At 36.9% G+C, this 23,183-nt stretch overlaps 3 protein-coding genes across 3 annotated transcripts; 2 read left to right on the forward strand and 1 right to left on the reverse strand.

Moving 5' to 3' along the window:
- Positions 1-2,267: 2,267 nt before the first annotated feature.
- Positions 2,268-9,507, forward strand: ap1m2 (adaptor related protein complex 1 subunit mu 2). Its single transcript, XM_060868737.1, has 12 exons — positions 2,268-2,476; positions 3,656-3,812; positions 4,372-4,439; positions 4,994-5,124; positions 5,418-5,565; positions 6,379-6,505; positions 6,667-6,809; positions 6,920-6,991; positions 7,401-7,559; positions 7,687-7,812; positions 8,009-8,084; positions 9,149-9,507. Exons 1-12 carry the CDS (start codon positions 2,435-2,437, stop codon positions 9,169-9,171), a joined length of 1,272 nt encoding a protein of 423 aa, XP_060724720.1. The 5' UTR covers positions 2,268-2,434; the 3' UTR covers positions 9,172-9,507.
- A 131-nt stretch (positions 9,508-9,638) lies between these two features.
- Positions 9,639-13,331, forward strand: cdkn2d (cyclin-dependent kinase inhibitor 2D (p19, inhibits CDK4)). Its single transcript, XM_060868738.1, has 3 exons — positions 9,639-10,002; positions 10,393-10,577; positions 12,278-13,331. The coding sequence occupies exons 2-3, from the start codon at positions 10,437-10,439 to the stop codon at positions 12,647-12,649; spliced, it is 513 nt and encodes a 170-aa protein (XP_060724721.1). The 5' UTR covers positions 9,639-10,002; positions 10,393-10,436; the 3' UTR covers positions 12,650-13,331.
- Positions 13,332-16,093: 2,762 nt separating this feature from the next.
- Positions 16,094-22,634, reverse strand: si:zfos-323e3.4 (volume-regulated anion channel subunit LRRC8E). The gene is made up of 3 exons (XM_060868739.1): positions 22,497-22,634; positions 20,874-21,026; positions 16,094-18,697 (listed from the first exon to the last, which is right to left on the reverse strand). The coding sequence occupies exons 2-3, from the start codon at positions 21,012-21,014 to the stop codon at positions 16,409-16,411; spliced, it is 2,430 nt and encodes an 809-aa protein (XP_060724722.1). The 5' UTR covers positions 21,015-21,026; positions 22,497-22,634; the 3' UTR covers positions 16,094-16,408.
- Positions 22,635-23,183: the final 549 nt, after the last annotated feature.

The following is a 23,183-nucleotide window of genomic DNA, read 5'->3' on the forward strand; positions in this document are numbered from 1 at the left end:
ACTCGACCCCAGCAGCCGATTGAGACCAGGCTAAAGTTTCGGTGCCTCTGAAATGTTAATTACGGTTTCCACTGACACCCGGCTAACAAACCCATGATATTAGCAAGCCTTTTACTTCTAAGAGTTTACTACTGCTGCTTTTCCTTCCTGGTCTCAGTAGTCATTAGTGAATTAGAGTTAACAATTAAACTATTATTATTACCAACAAACAGATTGATCTGCCAGCAGAAATTTGGTTACTGTAGTAATAAAAAAAAGAGAGATTATATTATATTATGATGTTATATTATATCGATAAGTATTTATTACAGCCGAGCAGACAAACGTTCAGAAAAACATGATTGTTGTTCATAAATATTAAACATGTATAGAATTAGACTTAAATGCCATAAAGGTGAGAATGAGAATGAGACAGAGACACTGAAAGTACCTTAGAGTCTGTGTGTGAGGTGGCTCGTCAAGCATTTGTCCTGTCACCATTGCCAAAAGTCATTCTAACTGGAACCAGTTTATCCAGATCAAACGTTTCAGCCTAAACCCAGTATTAGTGCAACAAGAAAATTCTGTGATATTACTAACACAGCCTTTTTAACAAAGCTGATTATTTTAAATTATAATATATATTATTTTGTATGATGCATTATAGTATTTGTATTATTTTGTATACGTAAGCCAGTGTTTCTCCAGCTTTTTTGAACAGTGCAACATGAATAAATATTGTGCTTGCTCCTGACTAGGATGAGGACGTGCCAAAGGAGCGAAATTAGATGCCTGTGATATATTAGAAATATTTTGCATTTAAATGCACCAGATAACTGGTTATAGAGCTGCAGAGAAATAAAACCATAAAGTTCACTACATCACTGATGCAGTGCATTGAGACATAAACTCTGATGTGTTATCTTAGGACTGGTAAAAAAAAAAATCATTTGTAACGTGTTAAAAAAAATCATATACAGAACAAACTTAAAACCAACTTTAACAAGCTTTGGTAAATGTTATAGATATTTTTAAACCCTATCTTGTTTGTGACTCATTTTTTGACGCACAACAGGCTGTAGTTTATGACTCTATAAAAGTGCTCCACTGCCCTGAAATCAAGGATGTAGGATGTTTTTTTTTTTTTTAAATGATTTTAATATTCCATATCCTGGGGGGTGTCAGTCATCTAATATTTAAATAACCTTGCATTTGTTGCATAGGAAATATTTTTTTCACTGAAGATGAATCACTGAATTAAAAAAAATAACAGTAACAAATAAGGAACAAGAAATAAGAGAGGGCATGGAGCTGCTTGGGTTAAGAATTATCTTATAAACACTATAAGACTATAAACACTTTTTTTGGAAAATGGAAATTTTCATGGAAGATCAATTCAGTGTTTTTTTGGACTAAATGTATCAGTAACACACTGACCCCATGTGGACATTTCTATGTACTACAATATTGTCTGTAGAATACCATTTGATTTAGATTCCTTAAAACAAGGTCTAAACTATTTAATTATTTGATTGATAACTTATATAGTGACTTTTTTCCGAAGTCTAAAAATGTAATGACAGTTTTGTTAATCAATTGAGAGTACATCTATCTTTCACAAAGCAAAAGTTTCTTATTTTGCACAGAAACAACAAATAATCAGAACAAATCTATAATTTAAAATGTCAAGTATGCAACTATCTAAAATAATATCTAATAGAGAGTGATTGCACTATAGTTTATTTATGTCAGAAATGAAATGTACAAATCTATGCAAAAAATTACAATAAAATACATCCATGTTAAAGGAAAATAAAAAGGTCAGAATCAGACAAATAAGTAGACAAAACTTTAGACAAAAAAAGTAAAAAAAAAAAAAAAAGTAAAAAAAAGTAAAAAAAAAGATGATAACAATAATAATAACATCAACAACAACAACAACAACAACAATAATAATAATAATAATAATAATAATAATAATAATAATAATGCAATCCTAGATATTGTAGTACTGACATTTTAAAGATGTTATATAAAATGTTAATCCAATTAAGAATAAAATACCACATGGATTTCTTGGTATTTCCCATGTATTGAATTGATCGTTTTATTAATTATTGCATTATTCAATTACAATTTCTGATATTTAAAAATAATAATAATAATAAAATAAAAATCAAACAAATAACCAAGCAAACAACAATGAATTACCCGTGAACGTACTTCCGCATCAGCGACGACGTGGCCTACAGGTGAGTTCTGTAAATGTTTTACCTGACGTTACGCAGCGTGACGTCAATACGCTGCTCGAGGGAAAAAAAGAACAGAGGAATTCGCGTTTATATCGCTAGTTTATCGTTAAATATAGCGTTGTTAATGGACTTAAATAGGTTTTAATTGTGTAAATAACCTGATTTTAGCAACAGCTGTATTTAAACAGGTTTTAAAAAAGGTCATGTCTGCTTCAGCGGTCTTCATCCTGGATCTTAAAGGCAAGGTGAGGACTTGGAGTCTGTTTAGTGAAGTAACCTGAGCAGGTCACAGCAGTTTAGGCAAACGTGCTACTTTAATACACATTTCTGTTATATTTCTGTTTGTGTCTGAACATTTACAGCTTTTATTCGCATTGTCTAGTTAGTTATTGAAGGTTATTGTATTCACACAGGAGGTTATTTTTGGTTTTCTTTGAACTTGCTTGTTGTCATTCTTGTAACATGGCGACTGCCAGGACCACTGTGTTCTGGGTAATGAGATAATGTGCTACGAAAAGTGTTAAATATCCAGCAAAAGTCACTTTTTCATCACTTTTTATTGTTTTACAGTAACAGTAGCTTCTTCCATAACTACCACATTAACTTTCATGATGTTTTCCATACTAAATAGGACACCGTTATGGTTTCCACAGCAACCAGGTTGAGTTTTATTTAGACATAGCTTTTATTTTATAGTATCCGTGTGTATATCAGTAAAATATGGTTATTGTCTGCATATACTCTTAATTTTCCTCAAACTTTTTTTTTTTCCAATCTATTAAAATAATACACAGAATCCTCAGGCCAGACCGCCTTCTGTGATTTATTCAAATATTAAGTTCTTTGTAAAATATGTATATTATTAATAATAATTTTCTGGCTGTTCAGTGAAGCTTATTGCTTATAAGCGGCGGTTTGTGATTTCTACTCACTGACATGCTGGCCTTGTTTCATAGAGTTCACTTGAGGATGCCAGTAAAAAACAGGCTATACGAAATTTTTCAACTTTTTATTTCTTATTGATTTTTACAAATCGTATTTCATGAGACTGAAGCGTTTTCTTTTCAACCGAAATTCAGACGTCTGCTGGATTTGTAACATGAGATGAGTCAGCTCTGTTTTTTTCACAATAGGCTAAGGAAGGCAGATGAGAAAACAGGGGAGGAGAGCTCTTTACAGTAATCTCAATTGCACATGACCCAGTAATGCAGGGTAACTCTTTTGTTTAAGATGCATATAAATTTCACTATTCTTCTGTGATGGAAAAAAAAAGATTCTAATAATTTAGTGAATTACTGTGTTAGAGCTGACCTAACAGTTGTGTGAAGCAACATTAGCATCTTTTTTATGTGAAGAAGATTTTGGAAAAACTCACAATAGGCATGAGTACATTTAACAAATGATTTAAATTCGACTCTCTTCAGGTACTGATATGTCGCAACTACAAAGGCGATGTGGACATGTCGGAGATAGACCACTTCCTGCCGCTGCTGTTGCAACAGGAAGAGGAAGGGCTAATGTGCCCTGTTATTTCACATGGCAATGTGCACTTCATGTGGATCAAGCACAGCAATCTTTACTGTATCCTTTCATCATTGGTTTGTAATCGCCTGGTCTATCTGACTGAAATTTAAAGTGCTGGAGTGAATAATACAAGTGTTAAAAATCAATTCCAGGGCAGGTTTGGTGGTGGTTTAGCATGAAGCACTGATGTAGGAATTGCCATCTAAATATAGCACATCTCTGTCTTATGGGTAAATTATAATCTGCCTAAGTGCCTTTGTCACTGGGGTGGTACATCTGCTGTACCTTTTTAAAAATAATTTAAGGTAAATAATTGGAGTACCAATAATATACCTCTTAAAATGTGATTAAAGTTGCACTTTCCCAGGTAAAATATAAATAGCACAGGTACAACAGATGTACACCTCAGTGAGTAGGAAAACTGGAGATGTGTTAACTTTTATTTCTGAGAGAGTAGTCTTCAGTTAATCATAGCTGAAATATAAACCAATTTCTGCTTGTGTAGTACATTTCTAAACAGGTTCCTGCACTGAGATGAACTGTAAACATAGTAAATTTTGAAGAAATAAAACAATTGAATATTGTCTCTATCAAACTTAACATGAATACCGAACAGTGGTGGCTACTACCAACAAGAACTCCAATGCGTGTCTGGTGTATTCATTTCTCTACAAGCTGGTGGAGGTAAGACACCGCACACCTTATAGTGCAGAAGGAAAGTATATATGCTTCTTGTGTTCTTGTATTATTTCCATCTGAATTCATTACAACCTTAGTTTAGGGACATGCGCACATTTGAATAAGACGCTATAGTTAGAATGGGGGCTCGGTGCCATAATAACAACATGATAAGTTCTAAATTTAAACAAATTTTAGATATGCGGTTATTGAAATAGAGCATTAATGAGTGTATTAAATGAGCTCAGATGATATACTGAACTGACAGGAAGGCTACAGTAACTCTGGTAAGCATAAAAAGCATTTATTAAAATGGCCAATGAGCATAACCTCATATTAAGTTTTTTTTATTAGGCTAACTTTTTTTTCCATGTACTAATCATGTCAGATGATGTTCAAAAAAGACGCAACCTTTTGAGTTAATGTTGCGCTGTTGTGTTTTTTGTTTCTTGGTGTTTTTTGCACTTCAGTTCCAGTCACCATATGCAGAGCTCCAGTGCTAAACAAAAGAATCAAGCCAATGTGTATACTTTGCTTGTGTATGTGTGTTCTTTGTCCAGGTGTTCACAGAATATTTTAAAGAGCTGGAGGAAGAGAGCATTCAGGATAACTTTGTTGTGGTGTACGAGCTGCTGGATGAGCTCATGGATTTCGGCTTCCCTCAGACCACAGATAGCCAGATCCTACAGGAGTATGTGCTAATAAAACCGTCTGTTATCATCAACACCCAAAACTAAGACTTAAATAAAACAAAATCCCTACAGTCAGGGCCTCTTACAGGCTTTGCATCACTGTTATATGGATTAGTTTAGACTTTGTCAGACTATTAGTCAAGAAGAAGATTTCATGGTTGTTGGGTGGGACAAGTTCTCCTGTTTGATATGTGCTGAGTGTGATTGCACCAGATGATGATTTGTAAGTGAGTTGGGTGTGATGAATGAGTTCAGTCTTTTCACTACTAATGAATCTTTCAATTATATTTAGATATATCACGCAGGAAGGCACCAAACTGGAAGTCGCGAAGGCCAAAGTGCCCACAACAGTCACCAACGCTGTATCCTGGAGGTCTGAAGGCCTTAAGTACAAGAAGAATGAGGTGTTTATAGATGTCATTGAGTCTATAAATGTTCTGGTGAGTGCTGAGGTCCTGTAGCATAAAGGTAGTAAATAATTAAAAAATAATTTGCTGTAAAATATTGGAAAATTAGGAAGTAATTAAATTGATTTTCATAATACACTTATAAGTAATTACTGATATTTGCTAACTCCAGATATGCCACATGTCTGGTTCCCTTTTTCCATGGGAGTGACATTTGCAGTATATTCTTATTGTGATGGTTTATTGCTGTATAACTATATAATTTTCAGCTGTATTAGGTTTATGCAGCAGTAAATGATTTATGCAGTGTAGAAATAAATGAACACAATTTCCCCCGTATCCAAATGTAGTCCTTTTAGAATAGTTGTTTGCTTCTTTACCCAATATACATCTAATTTCTAGCTGGAACATGTAGTCATGCGATCTCTTTTTCATAAAGATCCGCCTCAAACCACAGGTAGCCCTTAGGTAATGCCAAGCAGCCCCCCTTTTCAGGTTTAGTACACAGTAGTATGAATTTCTGCAAACCAACACACAAAACATCACAGTGCAGATGAATTATTTTTTGGTTGTTATAGTACACATTACAAAATTTGGCTAACTGAAATAACATATTTTCATCTTATCATTGTGCACAAAATGGGATATTAGTATTATTATATTTAGGATATTATCTCCAGTGTAAAAGAAACGAAGAAAACCTGAGACACTGAACATGTCTTGGCTGATCAACTGCATTAGGGATAAGTGGAAAATTATGTACAATTTATTTTTCACAGAGCTATTACTTGAGTGTCTGGAGTTTTGCGGTGTAATTAGCTTAACTGATTGGTATATTTCTCACAGGTGAATGCCAATGGGAGTGTAATGAGCAGTGATATTGTAGGCACTATTAAACTGAAAACCATGCTCTCAGGAATGCCTGAACTCAGACTTGGACTCAATGACCGTGTTCTCTTTGCTCTTACTGGACGTAAGCAACAACTTCACTGCATACATTGTCAGTTTCACACAGGAGAATCTCCTAAAGGGCTAAAGTTTTTGAAAGACCTATCATGTTCAAATGACCAGATTATTAGTCACAAAGAAATATAGTTTATACATGACCACCTTGTACTATCTGTTTTTGTGCAGGAGACAAGGGGAAGACTGTAGCAATGGAAGATGTGAAATTTCACCAGTGCGTAAGACTCTCGCGCTTTGAGAGCGACAGAACCATTTCATTTATCCCTCCAGACGGAGAATCGGAGCTGATGTCATACCGAATCAATACTCATGTAAGACTCCATTCAGTGAATTTTACCTACCACATTAAGAGTATATTATTGTTAAGCTAATGATTATAAGAACAGACCCACCAAAAAACTTCCCTGAATTTATCATGCAGGTAAAACCTCTGGTCTGGATCGAGTCTGTTATCGAAAAGTTCTCTCACAGTCGAGTGGAAATCATGGTAAAGGTCAGTTAAACACAAGTATTTGCAGTGTTTTCTTGCTCATCATCTAACATCTATTCATGTTCACTAGAAGATTTAATACAGGTATGGTGCATAAAGTACAACATCTGGTACTTTAAACAGCTTCACCATAGAGTGAAAATTCTAGTTCAGTTTGGACAATTATCTGTTACAAAATTAATTATAGATTTGGAGCTTCAGTTACAAAATTCAACTACAATTTTAAGTGAATTTTAATCAAATATTTTCAGGACTTAACCAAATGCTAACAATTCTGGAGTATCCCTTTTAATACGATTTTGTTTTGATAATGAAAGGGATGAAAGTTCTTAGGCAATAATGGCAGTGTAACAACTGCATATCCGCATTAATACATATCTGTCTTTCACTTATAATTTTATTCTCCCTTTAGGCTAAAGGTCAGTTTAAAAAGCAGTCTGTGGCCAACAACGTGGAGGTGTGTGTTCCTGTCCCAAGTGATGCAGACTCCCCAAAATTTAAAACTAGTACTGGCCATGCAAAGTACGTTCCTGAAAAGAACCTGGTGGTGTGGACCATTAAGTCCTTCCCAGTGAGTTATATCTAACAAGAATGTTGCTATATAATAATATTTGTGAATCTTATAGCATTATAACATGCAGGTAGTATAGTAACAGAACATTTTTTTGACTTTTTGTCTGAATATCGTGGGTGTGTAGGGAGGGAAAGAGTTCCTGATGCGAGCCCATTTTGGCCTCCCCAGTGTGGAGAAAGATGAGCTGGAGGGAAAACCACCCATTACCGTCAAATTTGAGATCCCATACTTCACTGTGTCAGGAATACAGGTGTGTGTATGCATGTGTTTGTGTATATTTGTATCACATTTACGTTTCACTTATCTAATACAATAATTCTTAATAAATTTACCAATCCTTATTACTGTGTATTTGTGTGATTATTATAACTGTTACCCAATAATTGAACTGTATCCAATATAACGTAATTCTGTCTGAATATGTTTTATTTATTTTATTTTATAAGGTGCGATATATGAAGATCATCGAGAAGAGCGGCTACCAGGCATTACCTTGGGTAAGGTACATCACAAAGAGTGGAGGTAAGCTAGAATATTTGCATGTTTGCTCACAGCAGGCCTGTATCTAGGTCAATGATTTGCATAGAGTCTCAATAAAGGGTCAGAGAGAGCATCACTGTGTTAAAGAGCCACAACATTGAAGTAATTGGAAAATGTGACAAAAACAAGGTCTGAAATTAAATATTTGTTATTTTGATGTATGCATCTAGACAAACATGTGCGCTTTCACCAATGCATACAGCCCCCCAAAAAGTTGTTGGTTGATGTTCGAGTTAAGCCACTTGCTGTGCTGTAACCATGAACTAAGGGTTGTTTTCCTGCCAAGCTGTCAAAACACATTGTGGTTCTCGTCTCTGTGAAAAGGCTCACATATGTGCAAACAAGAGGGGGCTGAGGGGTTACTAGGGTATTAGCAGCATGTCTTTAGGTTCATTATAGCCCTAAATAAGTACACTATATTGCAAAATGTTTGTGGCTCCCTGACCATCACACTGATGTACTTTTTGAACATCCCAGTCTAGAGTATGTTCCATCTTTGCTGTTATAATAAGCTGTAGCTCTTCTAAAAAGACTTTCCACAAGATTTTAGAGCATGGCTGTGGGGATTTGCCCATTCAACTACAAGAGCGTTAGTGGGTTCGGGCTTTGATGTCAGGTGAAGAGGCCTGGGGTTCAGTTAGTGTCCCAGTTCATCCCATAGGTGTTCAGTGGAGATGAGGTCGAGAACTTTCACAACAACCATGTCTTAATGGAGCTGACTTTGTGCTCAGGAGCATCGTCATGTCAGAACAGGTCTGGGCACATCCTAAGACATTGTGTACAATTGTGCGCTTCTGTTTTTGTTATAACAGATCAGGGAAGAACCACATGTGGGTCAGGTGTCCGCAAATATTGTGTATTTGATAACAGAGTTGTCAGTTTACCTGCCAGCATTCTTAAGTTAACTGACTAGTTAACTTCTAGCTCTGTTACAGATTATTGTGTGACCCACAGCAAAAAAAAAAAGGAATTGCTTCTAAAAAAAAAAAAAAACACTTAAATAAATGAGTGTGAATTTAATATACATTTTCCCCTTTACCTTGCAGATTACCAACTCCGGACGAACTAGAAAAGCACTTTGCATTTCCTGAACTTGTTCAAACTCCCAGGCAAATGATCATCTGATGAATTCATAATTTGCATCACAAAACTCTCTTGATTTATTTCAGTTCATTTTTTGTTTTGGAAAGCAGAAGGAAAATAATTTCATGATTTTTAATCCTAAGATTTTATTGATGCTGAAAAGCTACTTTTAGGGATTGCAGTCGTTGCACTAATTTCATGATTTAAAATGTTAAATCAAAAACACTGTTTTCTTATAATAATGATTCATAATGTGATGAATGTGTTTTGGTGAATTCTGCAGAAGGTCACGTGTTATTTCATGAATTAAATTATTACACTGGATTTCATGTTCTTGACTCTGTATTCTACGGATACAATGAGTTTACAAAAAAATGCACAGAAACCCGCCTTTTTTCACCGATTATCGCACTACTGAGGGAGAAACATGAATGAACGTCCCGGGGTGCAGAAGGTAACTTTCTCAAATCGCCCGCCGTCTGCGCCCTTCATTCTGATTGGCCAGATGCGTGGTTTCCATGGGGATACTGTGGCAACCGTACGTGCACCCCGCCCTTTTTACCAAATATGGTCGGTTTTGGCCCCGATTGTAGCTTCTGATTGGTGGAGTCTTTTTTTGCCGTCATCGTTTTGAGAAGTAGTGATAGAAATTTTGTCACTGTTTTTCCAAGCGCGCAAATTAAAGGTACTGGCGCCCGAGAAACTTGTTTGTTTTGATTTATTTAAAATATTCACAAACATTTATAAAAAGAGACGCGAAGGAGCCGCAGCCAACGGTCGACAGTTAGATAAACAGCAGATTAGAGACGCAGATACGGTAAGGCGACGCAGCTCGCTGCTTTAAGCTACTTTCATTTCCCTATTCTTAGAAAATTCAAAAGCACTCGCAGATACTCGGGATTATTGACTCACATTCTGATCTGTTTTATGTGTTCCGTGTCTGTGATATTACGTTTTCGCCTCCTTTTTACGTCCTCCGTCGCTCCTTGTTGACAGCTAATCGAGTTATAACCTAGTTTACGCTGAGGTAAACAAGTTAGCATGTTAGCTTAGCACGAGCCGTCCGCCGGCATTTAATTAAAGGCGCTCGAGCCCTAACAAAGCGCACGGTACAATAGAGACGCGTTTATTTTTCCTCTGTCATGTTTCGATAAAAAAAAAAAACAACAACATTCGCGTGTTTGTATTTTGTTGCGTTGGTTTGAAGGACTGGTAAAGCCCGACATCGTCATCATAATAAGAAGAGTCGTAATGGTGCTGAGTGAGAGCGACGCGGGGAAGAGTCTGACTGCGGCGGCGGCCAAAGGAGACACGGCGGAGGTGCGCAGGCTGCTGGAGGACAGGCGAGTTCACCCTGATACCAGGAATGAATTCGGCAAAACAGCCTTACAGGTAACACCAACAACATCTTAACACTGTTACATAGATCTATAACTACGTGATGTTCTATATGTAAATATTAAAAGCCGTCATTAAGCATTGCAGTGTGCAGTATTAAGTCATGATGACGTTATGTTAATGTTATAGACTCATGTTACAATAACATCTCTGGGTCGATTAAATGTACACACACGTATAAAATTAATAGCTATTGTATGTTGAGTAAAACATAGTTTTTTATAGTCTGAAAATGTTAAATTAATATTATTCTTATAAGAACACACACACACACTTTTTTTTTTATAGTCTGTAAATCACTATAGCTATTTATTCTGACGCACATTATATACACAGTTACATATAAATAATGTTAATGTGTAGCCTCACAAAATGAATATTAATTTTCTTATAAGAACACACACACACACACTATTCCATTACATCACATTATGATGATGATTATTTCAGTGTGTTACATATATAATTCATATTCAGCATTGCGTCAGTAACACACTAAAACACAGCATTATAAATAAAGTCTAAAGATATATAAAGAAATACAGCTGCTTATTAAAAAAAGTGATCTACAGTGCAATGTGTGTATATGTACATAGTATAGTATACCATTACATATTATTAATGAATGTTTCTCTGTTGAATTTTCCTAAAACAAGTCATAGACTTGTTCATCCTGAACGTATAAATGGATGTGCAAAAATGTATTCTGATGGCATTATGTAAAATGGTTGTAATGAAGCACAGCTGCCCAACCCTAACCGTGTAGATCCAGCTTTGAGAGCAAACCTGATCCAGTTGATCAGGGCCTTCAAGTGGCATCTCAGTTTAAAGTGTCAGTTGTGTTGGTATTTTACTATGCAGGCTGGTAGCTTTTCAGGTATGAGGACAATGATGATTATTATAACAATCCTGCCTGGCCTGATCTTTTATACTTTCACTATTAGTGCATGTATATAATACAGCAACAGTGTACATTCACGGATGTTTGGATATAGATTTAATCTTTAAACATGCAGTTGTTCCAAAGTTATTTTTGGTCCTATTTAAATATCAAATGTCACAGCTACAACATGAATTATGGTAGGGTTGCGTCAGCTGCTCTTACTTAATTTGAAATTTAAAGTTGACTCTAGGGGGTTTTTGTAAGTTGTTTATTAGCTTGTAAGGAAATATAAAAAAAATTCTACTGAATGTGAATGTTCAAAAATGCTACAAAAATCTACATGAAACTACATGAGATGCTACTAAAAGCATTTCATTTAATTCTCAACAAGAAGGATCTCCGTGGGTGTTGGGAACTGGGAATATCCACCTACCATCCCAAATGGCATCTAGCTGGTATTTGTACTAGTACTTAGAGATTAACATGAAGCTGAGTCCCAGTAGCTGAGTCTAAATCTAGATTTGCATTATCATATTCTCAAAAAACAAATATAACACTTGGCAAATATGTCAATATATTCCCTTATGGTTACCGTGTCAAACATGCCATATCAATTTGACCTAAATACTGATGTATGTATGTATGGGATAAAATATGATGGGGCATGGTGTTATAGGAAAATGATAGTGTGGTGTGGTAAGAGTGTTGTGGTACAAATCTGTACAGTCAACAATTCAAGAGGAATGAAGTGTTTAAAATTATATTTTTTAGTTCAGGGGTATTTAAAGACACTGTGCTGTGTTCTTTGCAGGTCATGATGATGGGTAACAGCAACGTTGCTTGCTTGCTGCTGGAGAATGGTGCTGACCCGAACATCCAGGACCGCTTTGGGATCACGCCGATCCACGACGCTGCCCGGACAGGCTTTTTGGACACATTATGTGTTCTGGTTGATTATGGTGCCTCAGTCAACATTCCCGATCAGTCTGGTGCTCTGCCCATTCACATCGCCATCCGAGAGGGCTACAGAGACGTGGTGGAGTTCCTGGCACCGCGTTCAAACCTCGGCCACCAGGACACGCGAGGGGACACGGCGTTAGACATCGCAGAAGCCTCATGCACACCAGACATGGTGGAGCTGCTGAAACGGCAGCTGGAATCCTCACTGGCGTTCCAATCATAGAAAATTTGGGTTTAATTGTGAATTATAAGCCACTCTAAAGGGCTGGAAGCCCACAAAAAACTTATTTCTCATGTACAGAACTAGGTTACATTACTACAGTACTATGTTTATTTTAGTTTATTTTGTCGTTCAGTTAGACTGTTAATACTAGATGAAGAATGTAGCAGCAGTTTTGCACAGAGCAAAAAACTGTCTTCGTAAACGAGCACCACGTTCTGTTTACCGTTGATTTGAGAATTTGCCATGCACAATTGTAGACCAGCTCTTTTTTCATCCTTTTATATCCGAAGTTACATTTACTGCACGGGTCTGTGTAGAAAACTTGAATTGTTAACCAATTTTTTAAAAAGAAATCTCATGAAATTTCTGTTGCCTCTTCTCACCTAGTGAGACTATGCAGCATGCACTGATGAACTTGCATGATCATTTGCTTAGTTTGTATTTGTTTGTGTGTCTATTACAATTTAGTGTTTTTTTTATGTGTACATAGCATTTTATGGAAAATATCAACTTATTTATTGACAGATTGTAAATAGATTTATGTTTAATGTGGGATTTCTGATGTTATTTATGAAGGTACTTATCCATTCCCCTCTGCCCTGACCCTAAAAAACTGTACTGATGTAATGGTATTGTTATTACATTAATTCTTTGAAACACAATTAAATTTTTAAAGCTAAAAGTATTGTCTGATTGTCTGTTGTATGGTGTGAATGAAATTTGAAATCATTTTACCACAAGAGGGCTCTATTCACAACGTCAACCTGAAACAAACAAATAATATAAGAAATAAAAATAAACTTTTTTTGTGCTGAAAAAACGTTTTTTTTTTCTGATTTAATTCAGAATATTAAACTGTAGAGTTGATTTAGAGTTTTTAAGACTTAAAATGAATAATTTCGCTAAAAATATCCTCCTTAACACCCAAATGGTGATTGACATCACATTCTATAAACTTTTTTTTTCTATGAACAAACTACACACTTGGTAAATGTCGACAGAATGATGCATGATGTACAGCGCTGATAAACTAGATAAATACTTTCCCACTTTTGTACCTTAACAGAGAGTTCTACACGTGCACTTACCTTGTGTGTTTGAGACCAAGGTGAGTCAGCAAGGACGTTTATAATTACTCCATAGAGGAATGTGCTTTACAGTACAGGCCTGATAGCATGCCATCGCTCAGGTAGACCACAGAATAAAGCACTGAGAACAGGAATCTTATTTGTCCGCAGCATTGCTGTTTAAAGGACACCAGCACAATGGATGTTATTGTTGGCTCTTCTGCTTTAAAGCCAAAAGACTAGACTAGGCTGACTGTTGCATTTCGTAACAAAATCTCCAGTGACATTCATTCAGATCTCTTTCTGGTTGAAGCTCCTTTTTTTTAACTGGATAAATAAAATGTATCCAGCTTGTTACACACTTAAAGGGAAATTTCACCCTGACCAACATGCATGTAAGGTGTATATTAAGTTAGGGATACAATTCTCAGCTGAAAGATAAACTTTTTGTTCTGTCTACACTTTGGTTTACGGCCTCTTATTTCTTGTTGAGTTGCACCAGTGGAAATTCATCTCTACATAAAGAAACTGAAGCAGCAGAGTCCGTTTAGTCCGCTTTGCTCAAACAGATCAGCTTCCAAAGCTTCAACTTTCATGCTAACACCATTGCGCTCGTCTTGATCTCTTAGATGACAGAATTCAGCAGAAATGTGTCATATAGCTACATTGATGTCTTTACCACATCTTTTGCTGGATTCCTAATTAATGTGATGGAAAATGGTGTGTTCCCCTATGACATCAGACATTAGACAACTACTTCCACTTCTCACAGTAATAACAAAAATACACTAGCAGAACAACGCAAGAATCATTGAAGGGTTCTCCAGCTGTCCTTCTGGAGAAGGTTATGGTTCTATATATATATAACAGCACAGTGTTTCTAATCAGAAAAAATTTTTGGATGCAAAGAACTCTTAATAATTCAAAGACCCCTAAAGAACCTTATTTCTATGAGTATACTTGTAGTGTTTATTATTCAGGTTTTAGGATAAACAAATGAATGCTTATAGTATTTAGCCTATTAAACAACCTGGCTAATGTGATTTCCTTTTGCCATTTTATTGGCACCACAAACAAACAACAGTTATAGTAATTAAGGCGACTAAGGTGACACATCACTAGGGGGCGCCATTCAGAACACTGTGTGAGATTATTTAAGTTGTATCATAGAAACTTGTTTCAGCATGTGCTTCAGTTTTCAAGTGCAAAAAAGATGGAAAAAGTGAGGGAAAGAGAAAGTAGGTGAGTCTTTTTTAAGAATGACAAAAATAAAGTGAGAGGACAGAGGCTTATGTCACTGCACGCATTAAAGGAGAATTTCAGAACACATAATTAACCCTAGGTTTGCGTAGGGTTCTACTTTAAATAGCAGCCTCGTCAGTATTTCAGCCTTGTACAAATCATAAGCTTGAATTGTACAGTTTTAAGTAAGAGTGTCTCCTTATTGTGAATACTTTCTGAATTCTTTTTAACAAAGCAAGAACATGCCTTATCATCACACCCAGTTATGACTAACAGACTTTCAGAGCGTATGATATCCACAGGACATGGGCAGAGACATAACCTGATTGGCTAGAATTGGTGATGTGACTGAAGAGGCTAACTTTAAGGTGGAAAATCCATTTAGGGTACATGAAACCAAGAACTTTAGCAAGTGTCAGCTGACTCATTAGACATAGTCTTAGCTTAAACATAGTACAGATAATACCTGCTGCATGTTATATCTTGTTGTCCATTCCTTTTCAAGGGCTGGCTGAACTGCATTCCAATATTTGGCTGTGAGTCAGATTCTATAGCATGCAACTAAATGGTTTAGGGAAGATTTCACAAAATAGTGCTTGCTGTCCAGTTCTGAATGTTTGTTTTGCTGAATATGCGATTTAGGGAAAGTTTAATATTCAGGTAAAGTTATGGCCAAAGTTATGTGGATACTTTTTACATCTAGATGTGTTTATTCCCCAAGCTGTTGCCCCAAAGTTGTAAGCACACAGTTGTATAGGATGTTTTGCATGCTGTAGGGTTACCATTAAACTTGAGTGGCCCAGTCTCTGATTGCAAACCCCATGAACACTTTTGGGAAGAACTGTAACTTGAAGCTAGGCCTTCATGCTTAACATTGATGCCCAACATCACTAATGATCATTTTGCTGAAGTCATGTCTGAAAATCTTATGTTCATGAAACATGATGTACTAAGCCTAAAATTTCCATTAGGAAGGGTGGCTTAATAGAATCACAGACATGTATTAAATGAGCAGATATCCATTTTTTGCTTGGATAGAGAAAAGTTGTATTGTTCACTAGGTTTTAAAACAGTCATTATGTTTCTTGAAATAATGATTTTATCTAAATGTATTAATATAATGACCACATATATATATAGTGTACAAAATGTTTTATTTCAAAAACTGATACAAACTTTTCCAAAGGCACAATGTAGGAATAAAAATAAATAATTTCCACCAATTCTAACTGCTTAAATCTGAAATGCATTATGAAGTATGTCTTCGTGTCAGGATTGACTAAGATTTGAGATGTTTTGTTTATTTCCTACACAAAGAGGTAAGTAAATGCGAATAAATTAGTCAGACTAAAGTTATATGGCATTTCAACCAGCTCAACCCACAATGAATTCTAGAACCAGTGATTTTTCCAGTATCTGTCTTCATAATTGAATATGTTTTTATTTTAAGTCACCTCTCCTTCATTTTGTCTTTCACGTACAAAGGTAACATATCAATCAGACTGTCCTCTACAATGAGCCCACTCAACTTCAATAGGTTGCAGTCAACCAACTCGACAGGCAAAGTCTCCAACCTGTTACCCTTTAGTTCTAGACACACCAAGTGAGCCAAGTTCCCAACCCTATGAGACAAAAAGGCAATTCTGTTATTCCCCAGTTCAAGAGTCCTCAGCCTCTTACAGGAGAACAGCTCCTCTGGGAGCACTTCCAGTGAGTTGTAAGCTAAAGAAAGATGCCACAGACTCTGCAGGATACCGATCTCAGAAGGCAGCGAGATGAGTTGATTGTGGGAGAGATCCAGGTGCCGAAGCTTGGTGCAAAAGCAAAGTTGAAGTGACAGCTTATGGATCTTGTTCCAGCTCAGGTCAAGTGTCTCAAGTGAGCGCATTTTGTTGATTTGATCAGGGATGTAGTGGATGGAGTTGTGCCATAGCCTGAGTGTGCTCAGTCGGCGGCAGTGCTGCAGACTAAGGATTTCCTCCACAGTGGTAAGCCTGTTTTCCTTCAAATCCAGCTGTTGTAGATTGGTGAGGCTGAAGATTGCACTGGGGAGGCGCTCTAGTTCGCAGCCAATCAATTCCAGAGTGGCCACGTTTGCTAGCTTCTTCAGACAGCTGAAGGCATGCAGCCTGCCACCCTCATTGTGCACGCGTAATCTTAGCAGCTGGCCACCAACATCCACCACACTGGAAGGAATCTTGGCAAGTTTACCACGCAAGGTTAAAACACGAAGGTTCTTGAGCTCCCGCAAGGTATCTAAGGTGGCACCACGATGGAGCTCATTGGTGAGTGGCCCACTCAGGTGGAGCTCTTCCAAATTTGTTAAAGTGTACATCCACAAGGGGAGCTGCTCTAGGTTGCCAAAGGTGATGCGGAGGACTTTCAGGTTCTCTCGTAGGTAGGTGAGGGCTTCTAGTTGAAGTCTGGCAGGACAGTGTATGAGGGAAATCTCCTGTAAAGCTGCAAGTTGCGTCACTGTGCCAGGGATGATTACATTATTGATCTGTTCCAGCTTCAGAGATTCTACTTCAGGCATATCAAACACAGTGCTGGGTATGCCTTGCAACATGAACAAGTGCAGTTCTAAGTGGTCGCTGGCATTCCTTGAGAGACGTGTCCGGAGTTTCTTGATTGGCCACTCGTGATTGAGGTTCACCTGACTCAACCTGTTCTCACTCACTTCAGAGAGAAACACAGCAAAGCGCTTAGAGTAGAGAGGGTCGTACTGATCGCTCAGGTGCAAGAGGAATGCAAAGTCATTTTTTACATCAGGTATGTCATCGATCCCTGTTTCCAGACGTACATGCTCAAAGGAGTATGCTTTTAGTGGCCGATGGAAGAGCCAGTAGAGCGAATAGATGCATAGTAGCCCATACACACCAACAAATCCAATGTAACAGTAGGCTAGTTTTGAGAACAGATGTGCTTTGTTGTTATTACAGCAGAACAAACCAAAACCAGTCAGGTCAGGGGGGACTCTGCAAGTCACCACAATCTGAATATTTGGTACAAGGAAAACACTATAAATAGTGATAATAGCAAATTTTAGCACCTTAAGTGATGTCTGGAGAACATACATGAGGTAGAGAAGATCTGCCTCTTCTACATGAGTCTGAAATTTTCTCACTTTCTCAAACAGAGCCTTGGCTTGCTCACCTTCCTTTTTGTCCAAGACAGAGGCAGCATGCTCAGGCTCCAGCACATTCTGCTCCCTGTCAGACACAACAGACGTAGAACGAATAAAGGCAGCAGATTTATCCTCCACATCAGGACTTTCTACCGCAGATGCTTTTGGTGTGTAATTTTTCTTCCATGTGACCATGTCTTCTCTGTCCTCAGATACCTCACTAATTGCTCGAGTAGTCCAGGGGGAGTCAAAGCACTTCCCCAGGATTGAAACAAACAGCTCAATCTTGGATGATGTCCCAGGGAATTTGAACCAGAAACTGCTTGCTACCATAAAGATCATTGTGTGGATGACCACCAGGTAGGGGAAGTACTTGCCGTACCAATGCACTGCCCTTTCATAGCAGAAACTGTTTATAAAGATATACTGGTGAATGTCCAAGTCGTTCTTCCGGCCGAACACCTCTATTATGTTTGGGGCGATGCTCTTGGTGATGGCATGCTCCCATAAGCTCTCGTTCTCTCTGGGATTTTGGAGGTAGCTGCAGTCCATGCTTTCATCTGTGTCTCCAGTAATGCGATCAGGGAGACAGGAGATCTTTTCCTGTGTCAGCTATAAAAAGAGAGAGTTGTCAGTGACCTGATACCAGAAACAAGTCATCTATAATTTGGTTCTCACCATTTAACATTCCATTTAATTCTATGACAACCTTGTTTCATTCTTAAACCTGAATGTGTCTCACAGCTCCAACAGTAGATCTGGCTGTAATTCAAAGATTGTTTATTTTCTGCATAGTTTAACTAAGAAAATTATATAATGTTTAACGTTATGGAAAGAGCCTCCTGTGTCAGAGTTTGATCATTTTCTGCCATCAGACTGTATTCAGAACAGAGGACTCAGTAACTCAGTAACAATTTCCAGGTTCTCAGTAACATGATATGCTCTGTACTTTTGTCTTATTAAAATGAAGACAGAAACCCTAAAGGCTGGTAAGGGTTACAATTATTTATAGCTGTTTTAAAGTAAGTGATAATAGGAACTAGATGTATATTGTTAATATTTCCACATCATTGATTAACTCCATTGTTAATATTATAGTACGTACTAGTCTGCTAGCTGACTGGATGTTAAAACTGACATGGTGGTAAAACTCAACTATTTCAATTTATCAAATCAATTTCTAAAATCACGAAATTTTAGTTTTTATTTCTAAACTGTGAAATGTCAGAACAATATATTATGATACTATACAGATTATTGTAAAAACATCTTTAAGTATGGTAAGCTGCTACTCGCTTCTCCTATCGCCTGTTATCCTATTGCCTCTACTAGATGCAACTCAGCCAGCAAGCAGGACTTGAAACCTGGAACAAATGACTTACAACTTTCCGTTTCTGCACACACAGGAATGTTCGGAAGTAAAATAAATCCGCCATACTCAATCGTTGCATGGAGCAGGAATATAATAGCTATTATAAGATTGTATAAATGAAATATTAAGCCCTAGAGAGTATCTAATCCAATTCTATTTAAATCTAGGTCAGGACAGTGCAAAAAAAGCAGGCAAGACTGTTATGCCTGTGCATTAGAATGTCAGTCTCACCAATAAGAGATTATTAATGACATTTAAATACTGGGAGTAGAAATGAGGTTCAATTTTCCCACATGTTACAACACTGATGTGGCTTCAAGTTGTTTGAATTTTAGATTATGTCCCACTCTCTCTCACGTTTGGCTTTCATTACTTTATTCTCCTTTGTCTCTTGCCAGGCCACCTCTGTAAATAATTGTTCAGAAGTGGTTGACCTGGTTACATCATTATAAAAACACCAGTACACCTCCCACAGTAAATAAATAGCTTAACCATTTCACATGAAGGCAGGAGGGAAGTCAAAGTGACGTAATACGAGTACATGAGAATGCAACGAACATACAATTATAAGTGTACTATAAACCACAGATCCCACTTAGGAAATCAGTGCATGCATATGTAACGGGTCTTAGTCACAGTAGGTCACAGTAGAATGACTCACATCTGCCAACATGCTAAACCTTAAAGTCAACAGTACAACCCTTAAAGGCGCCTTTCTGACTGATTGGCACATAATCACACAAAATGTTGTTTTGAAATATTAATAAGTACTTTTAGAAACTAATGGCTGGTTAATTTCAAAAGGACGGTTATGGTAAAATGAGCTCAAACCATTCCAGTCCCCTCCGAAGAACCAAGAAAACCGTGACTAAAATTCAGAATTGGAAGAAAGCAATATGAAAAGAATTTAACTAATCAAACTAAATGGAAAAAAAATCTATATTTTGACAGAAATCCAGTTATTGAACAAAAAGAAAGATAATAGAAAAATATTTAGGTAGACTGCCTCCATGATTTAATAACTATGTAAGATATTTGCAATGTCACAGGAATAAAATATATAATGCTATAATGTGTCATATGCAATTTAAGCAGATTAAATTAAAACTTTCCACTTTTCCAATAATATTGTAATTTTTAATTTGTACTTATGACCAACATTCAAAGTATTTTTGTATTTGTTTAATAAGAGTTTTAAAATGACTTTCAATTCTCCTTGTCTCAGACTTGACTGCTGATAAAGAGAAAGGTACAAAGCTGTTATTATACAATGGAAAAGAGAATCTAATCTATGAATACTATCTACATGATTAAACAAATCACCGGTCACATGACTCGCTCTGTTATCAGAACTGAAATGCATGAACAATGTGGAGGAATTTAAGAGTGAAAGGGTGTTAAGTGCATGTTTTATACCTGCATGGTGCATCCAAAGACGCCGATCATTAGCATGGCTATGCACAGGTACTCCGAGAAGACGTCCCACCATGGCTTTAAAACTCGGAACCGGGGATTTTGTTCCGAGGTAATGTTTCGAAACTCGTTAACTGGAATCATCCTCGAATCTGCCTGTCAGGTGGGAAGACTTGATTTAAATAATAATGGATATAAAAATAAACATAAGTTTGCTATATCTCAGTATGAGATATCACAGACGCCACTCCCCCCCTTTTCCACATATAAATTGTATTTCTCTGAAAATTTCAATATGTTTTCACAGGTTTTCATACATGGCATTACATTGGAAAGTCTTTATTTAAGCTCAGAACGAGAGCATTTTGGGTGGAATGCTGTCCATCTATTAATTACAAAAAAACATGGTCAAATACCATTAGCATCCATCAGAGTAGAATTACTGGTTTACACAGGATTTTGGAAGAAAGATTTAGCAACTTTTTTATAACGGTGCTTGTATACTATAAATAAGAAGATCAATTAATTAATGAATGAATTAATTCATTCATTCATCCATTCACTCACTCACTCATTTATTCATTCATTCATTGATCCATCCGTCCATTTTCAATAAGCAATTTAACCTCTGGACCATTAAATAGTGTGAGCGAGGTGGGATTGCATCCAGGATAGGAAAACAATTCATCGCAGCCATTGTGCACACCCTCTTTCACACTTAGGATCAATTTGAATAAGCCAATCCATATACACATGCTTTTAGCAGGTGAGAAGAAACTAGTAAATCTGGTCGAAACCCGGGTGAAACCTGGACGGTTATGGCGAGAACATGCACAGAATCTCCGCACTGAACTGTAACACCAGCACAGCATTGGTTCATCGGTTACTATAAGAAAAAAGTACATACTGGTATATTTTTGTTTTCTAATGGACAAACAACGTACAGTGTGTCCTCTTGAACGAACAAAATTAATCCTACTATATACCTTCAGTGACATTTTTACTTTACTGTATGACGCCTTGGTAGCACCGAAGCACATTTGGTACCTTTATTGCCTGAATTTGAATCCAACCGCCTCCATGATCAGAATAAGGAGCTTGCTGTACATAAATAAATCCTGAATACAACTAGTTGGGATACCGTCCCAGTGAGACGGTCAGTATGTAGTAAATAAGAGGAGTAACTGGTTTGTGTCTGTAAGCCCTTTCCAAATCCAATCCAACAGTTTGGACTCACTGAATTTACTTTATTTTGCTTTTCTTTTACACACTTTACTTTTACAGGATTTTGGAGAATTGTTTCAATTATTGTTCTTACTTCATTAAAATCCCACATAGCCTACTGCTGCTTTAAGCAAGTGATGCTGAAATGTGAAAGTTTACTCTACAGAATAAACACCTCCTATGCACAAAAAAAAACAGTCAGAACAAGTTTAGTCTCAAAAATACTACCATAATGCACCATGAAACTATACTTATGTTCCATATCCAGGGTTATTTAAGTGTATATACATGTAGTACATGTACAGTAGTTACATGTAAACAACAGTATACATGTAAACAACACCTTTAACGTTAAAGAAATTATATATTTTTAAACATAACAATCCTCAATGAGTAACATACCTGCTTTTCCTCACGTGTTCACCATTTTTCCAAGTCGTGGAGCTTTAATATAATTAGTGCTGCTCCATTTCTGTTCTCTCACTGAGTCTTGGGGACCGCCGCAGGCGCTATTATAATCAGGGTTGCCAGATTGGTTTCGGTGTACCTAGTTTCATTGCCTATTGAAACGAGTTCCTTACTGAACACTAACAAGTGTTTATTAATGTATGCGTATACGTAGATATATAACATATACAGTATTATTATTTTAATCCCAGTTATCAATTGATTATCAATTCATTAATTTCAGCTAAACTGGCAACACGAATGGTGATGCAGGAGCCGTAGATACCGGACGTTTTACCTGTTTACCTGACGTAAAAAAGTGATAGTAAACGTTTCTCAGCCATTTAAAAACAACAGAGCTATATTACAGACCTATAATAGGCTGTCTACAAACCAGGATGGTTTTAAGTCAATGACTGTGATCGGGTTATTTTTCTCTCGTCATCACTGCTCTGTCGTTTAACCGTGAAATTCACTAAGCCTCTGTGACTAAACAGGCTGATGTTGCAAACAATTGCAAACATGAGTCACATTAGTCAGAAGTCCTGAAATAACTTTCAAATGTTTCAAACTTTCAAAAATTCTGGCCAAGATAGCACAAGAAACACTTGTTGAATTGTCCCAGTGAGTGTGTGTGTGTGT

The sequence above is a fragment of the Tachysurus vachellii genome, chromosome 4 (assembly GCF_030014155.1).
Source record: "Tachysurus vachellii isolate PV-2020 chromosome 4, HZAU_Pvac_v1, whole genome shotgun sequence".
NCBI lineage: Eukaryota > Metazoa > Chordata > Actinopteri > Siluriformes > Bagridae > Tachysurus > Tachysurus vachellii.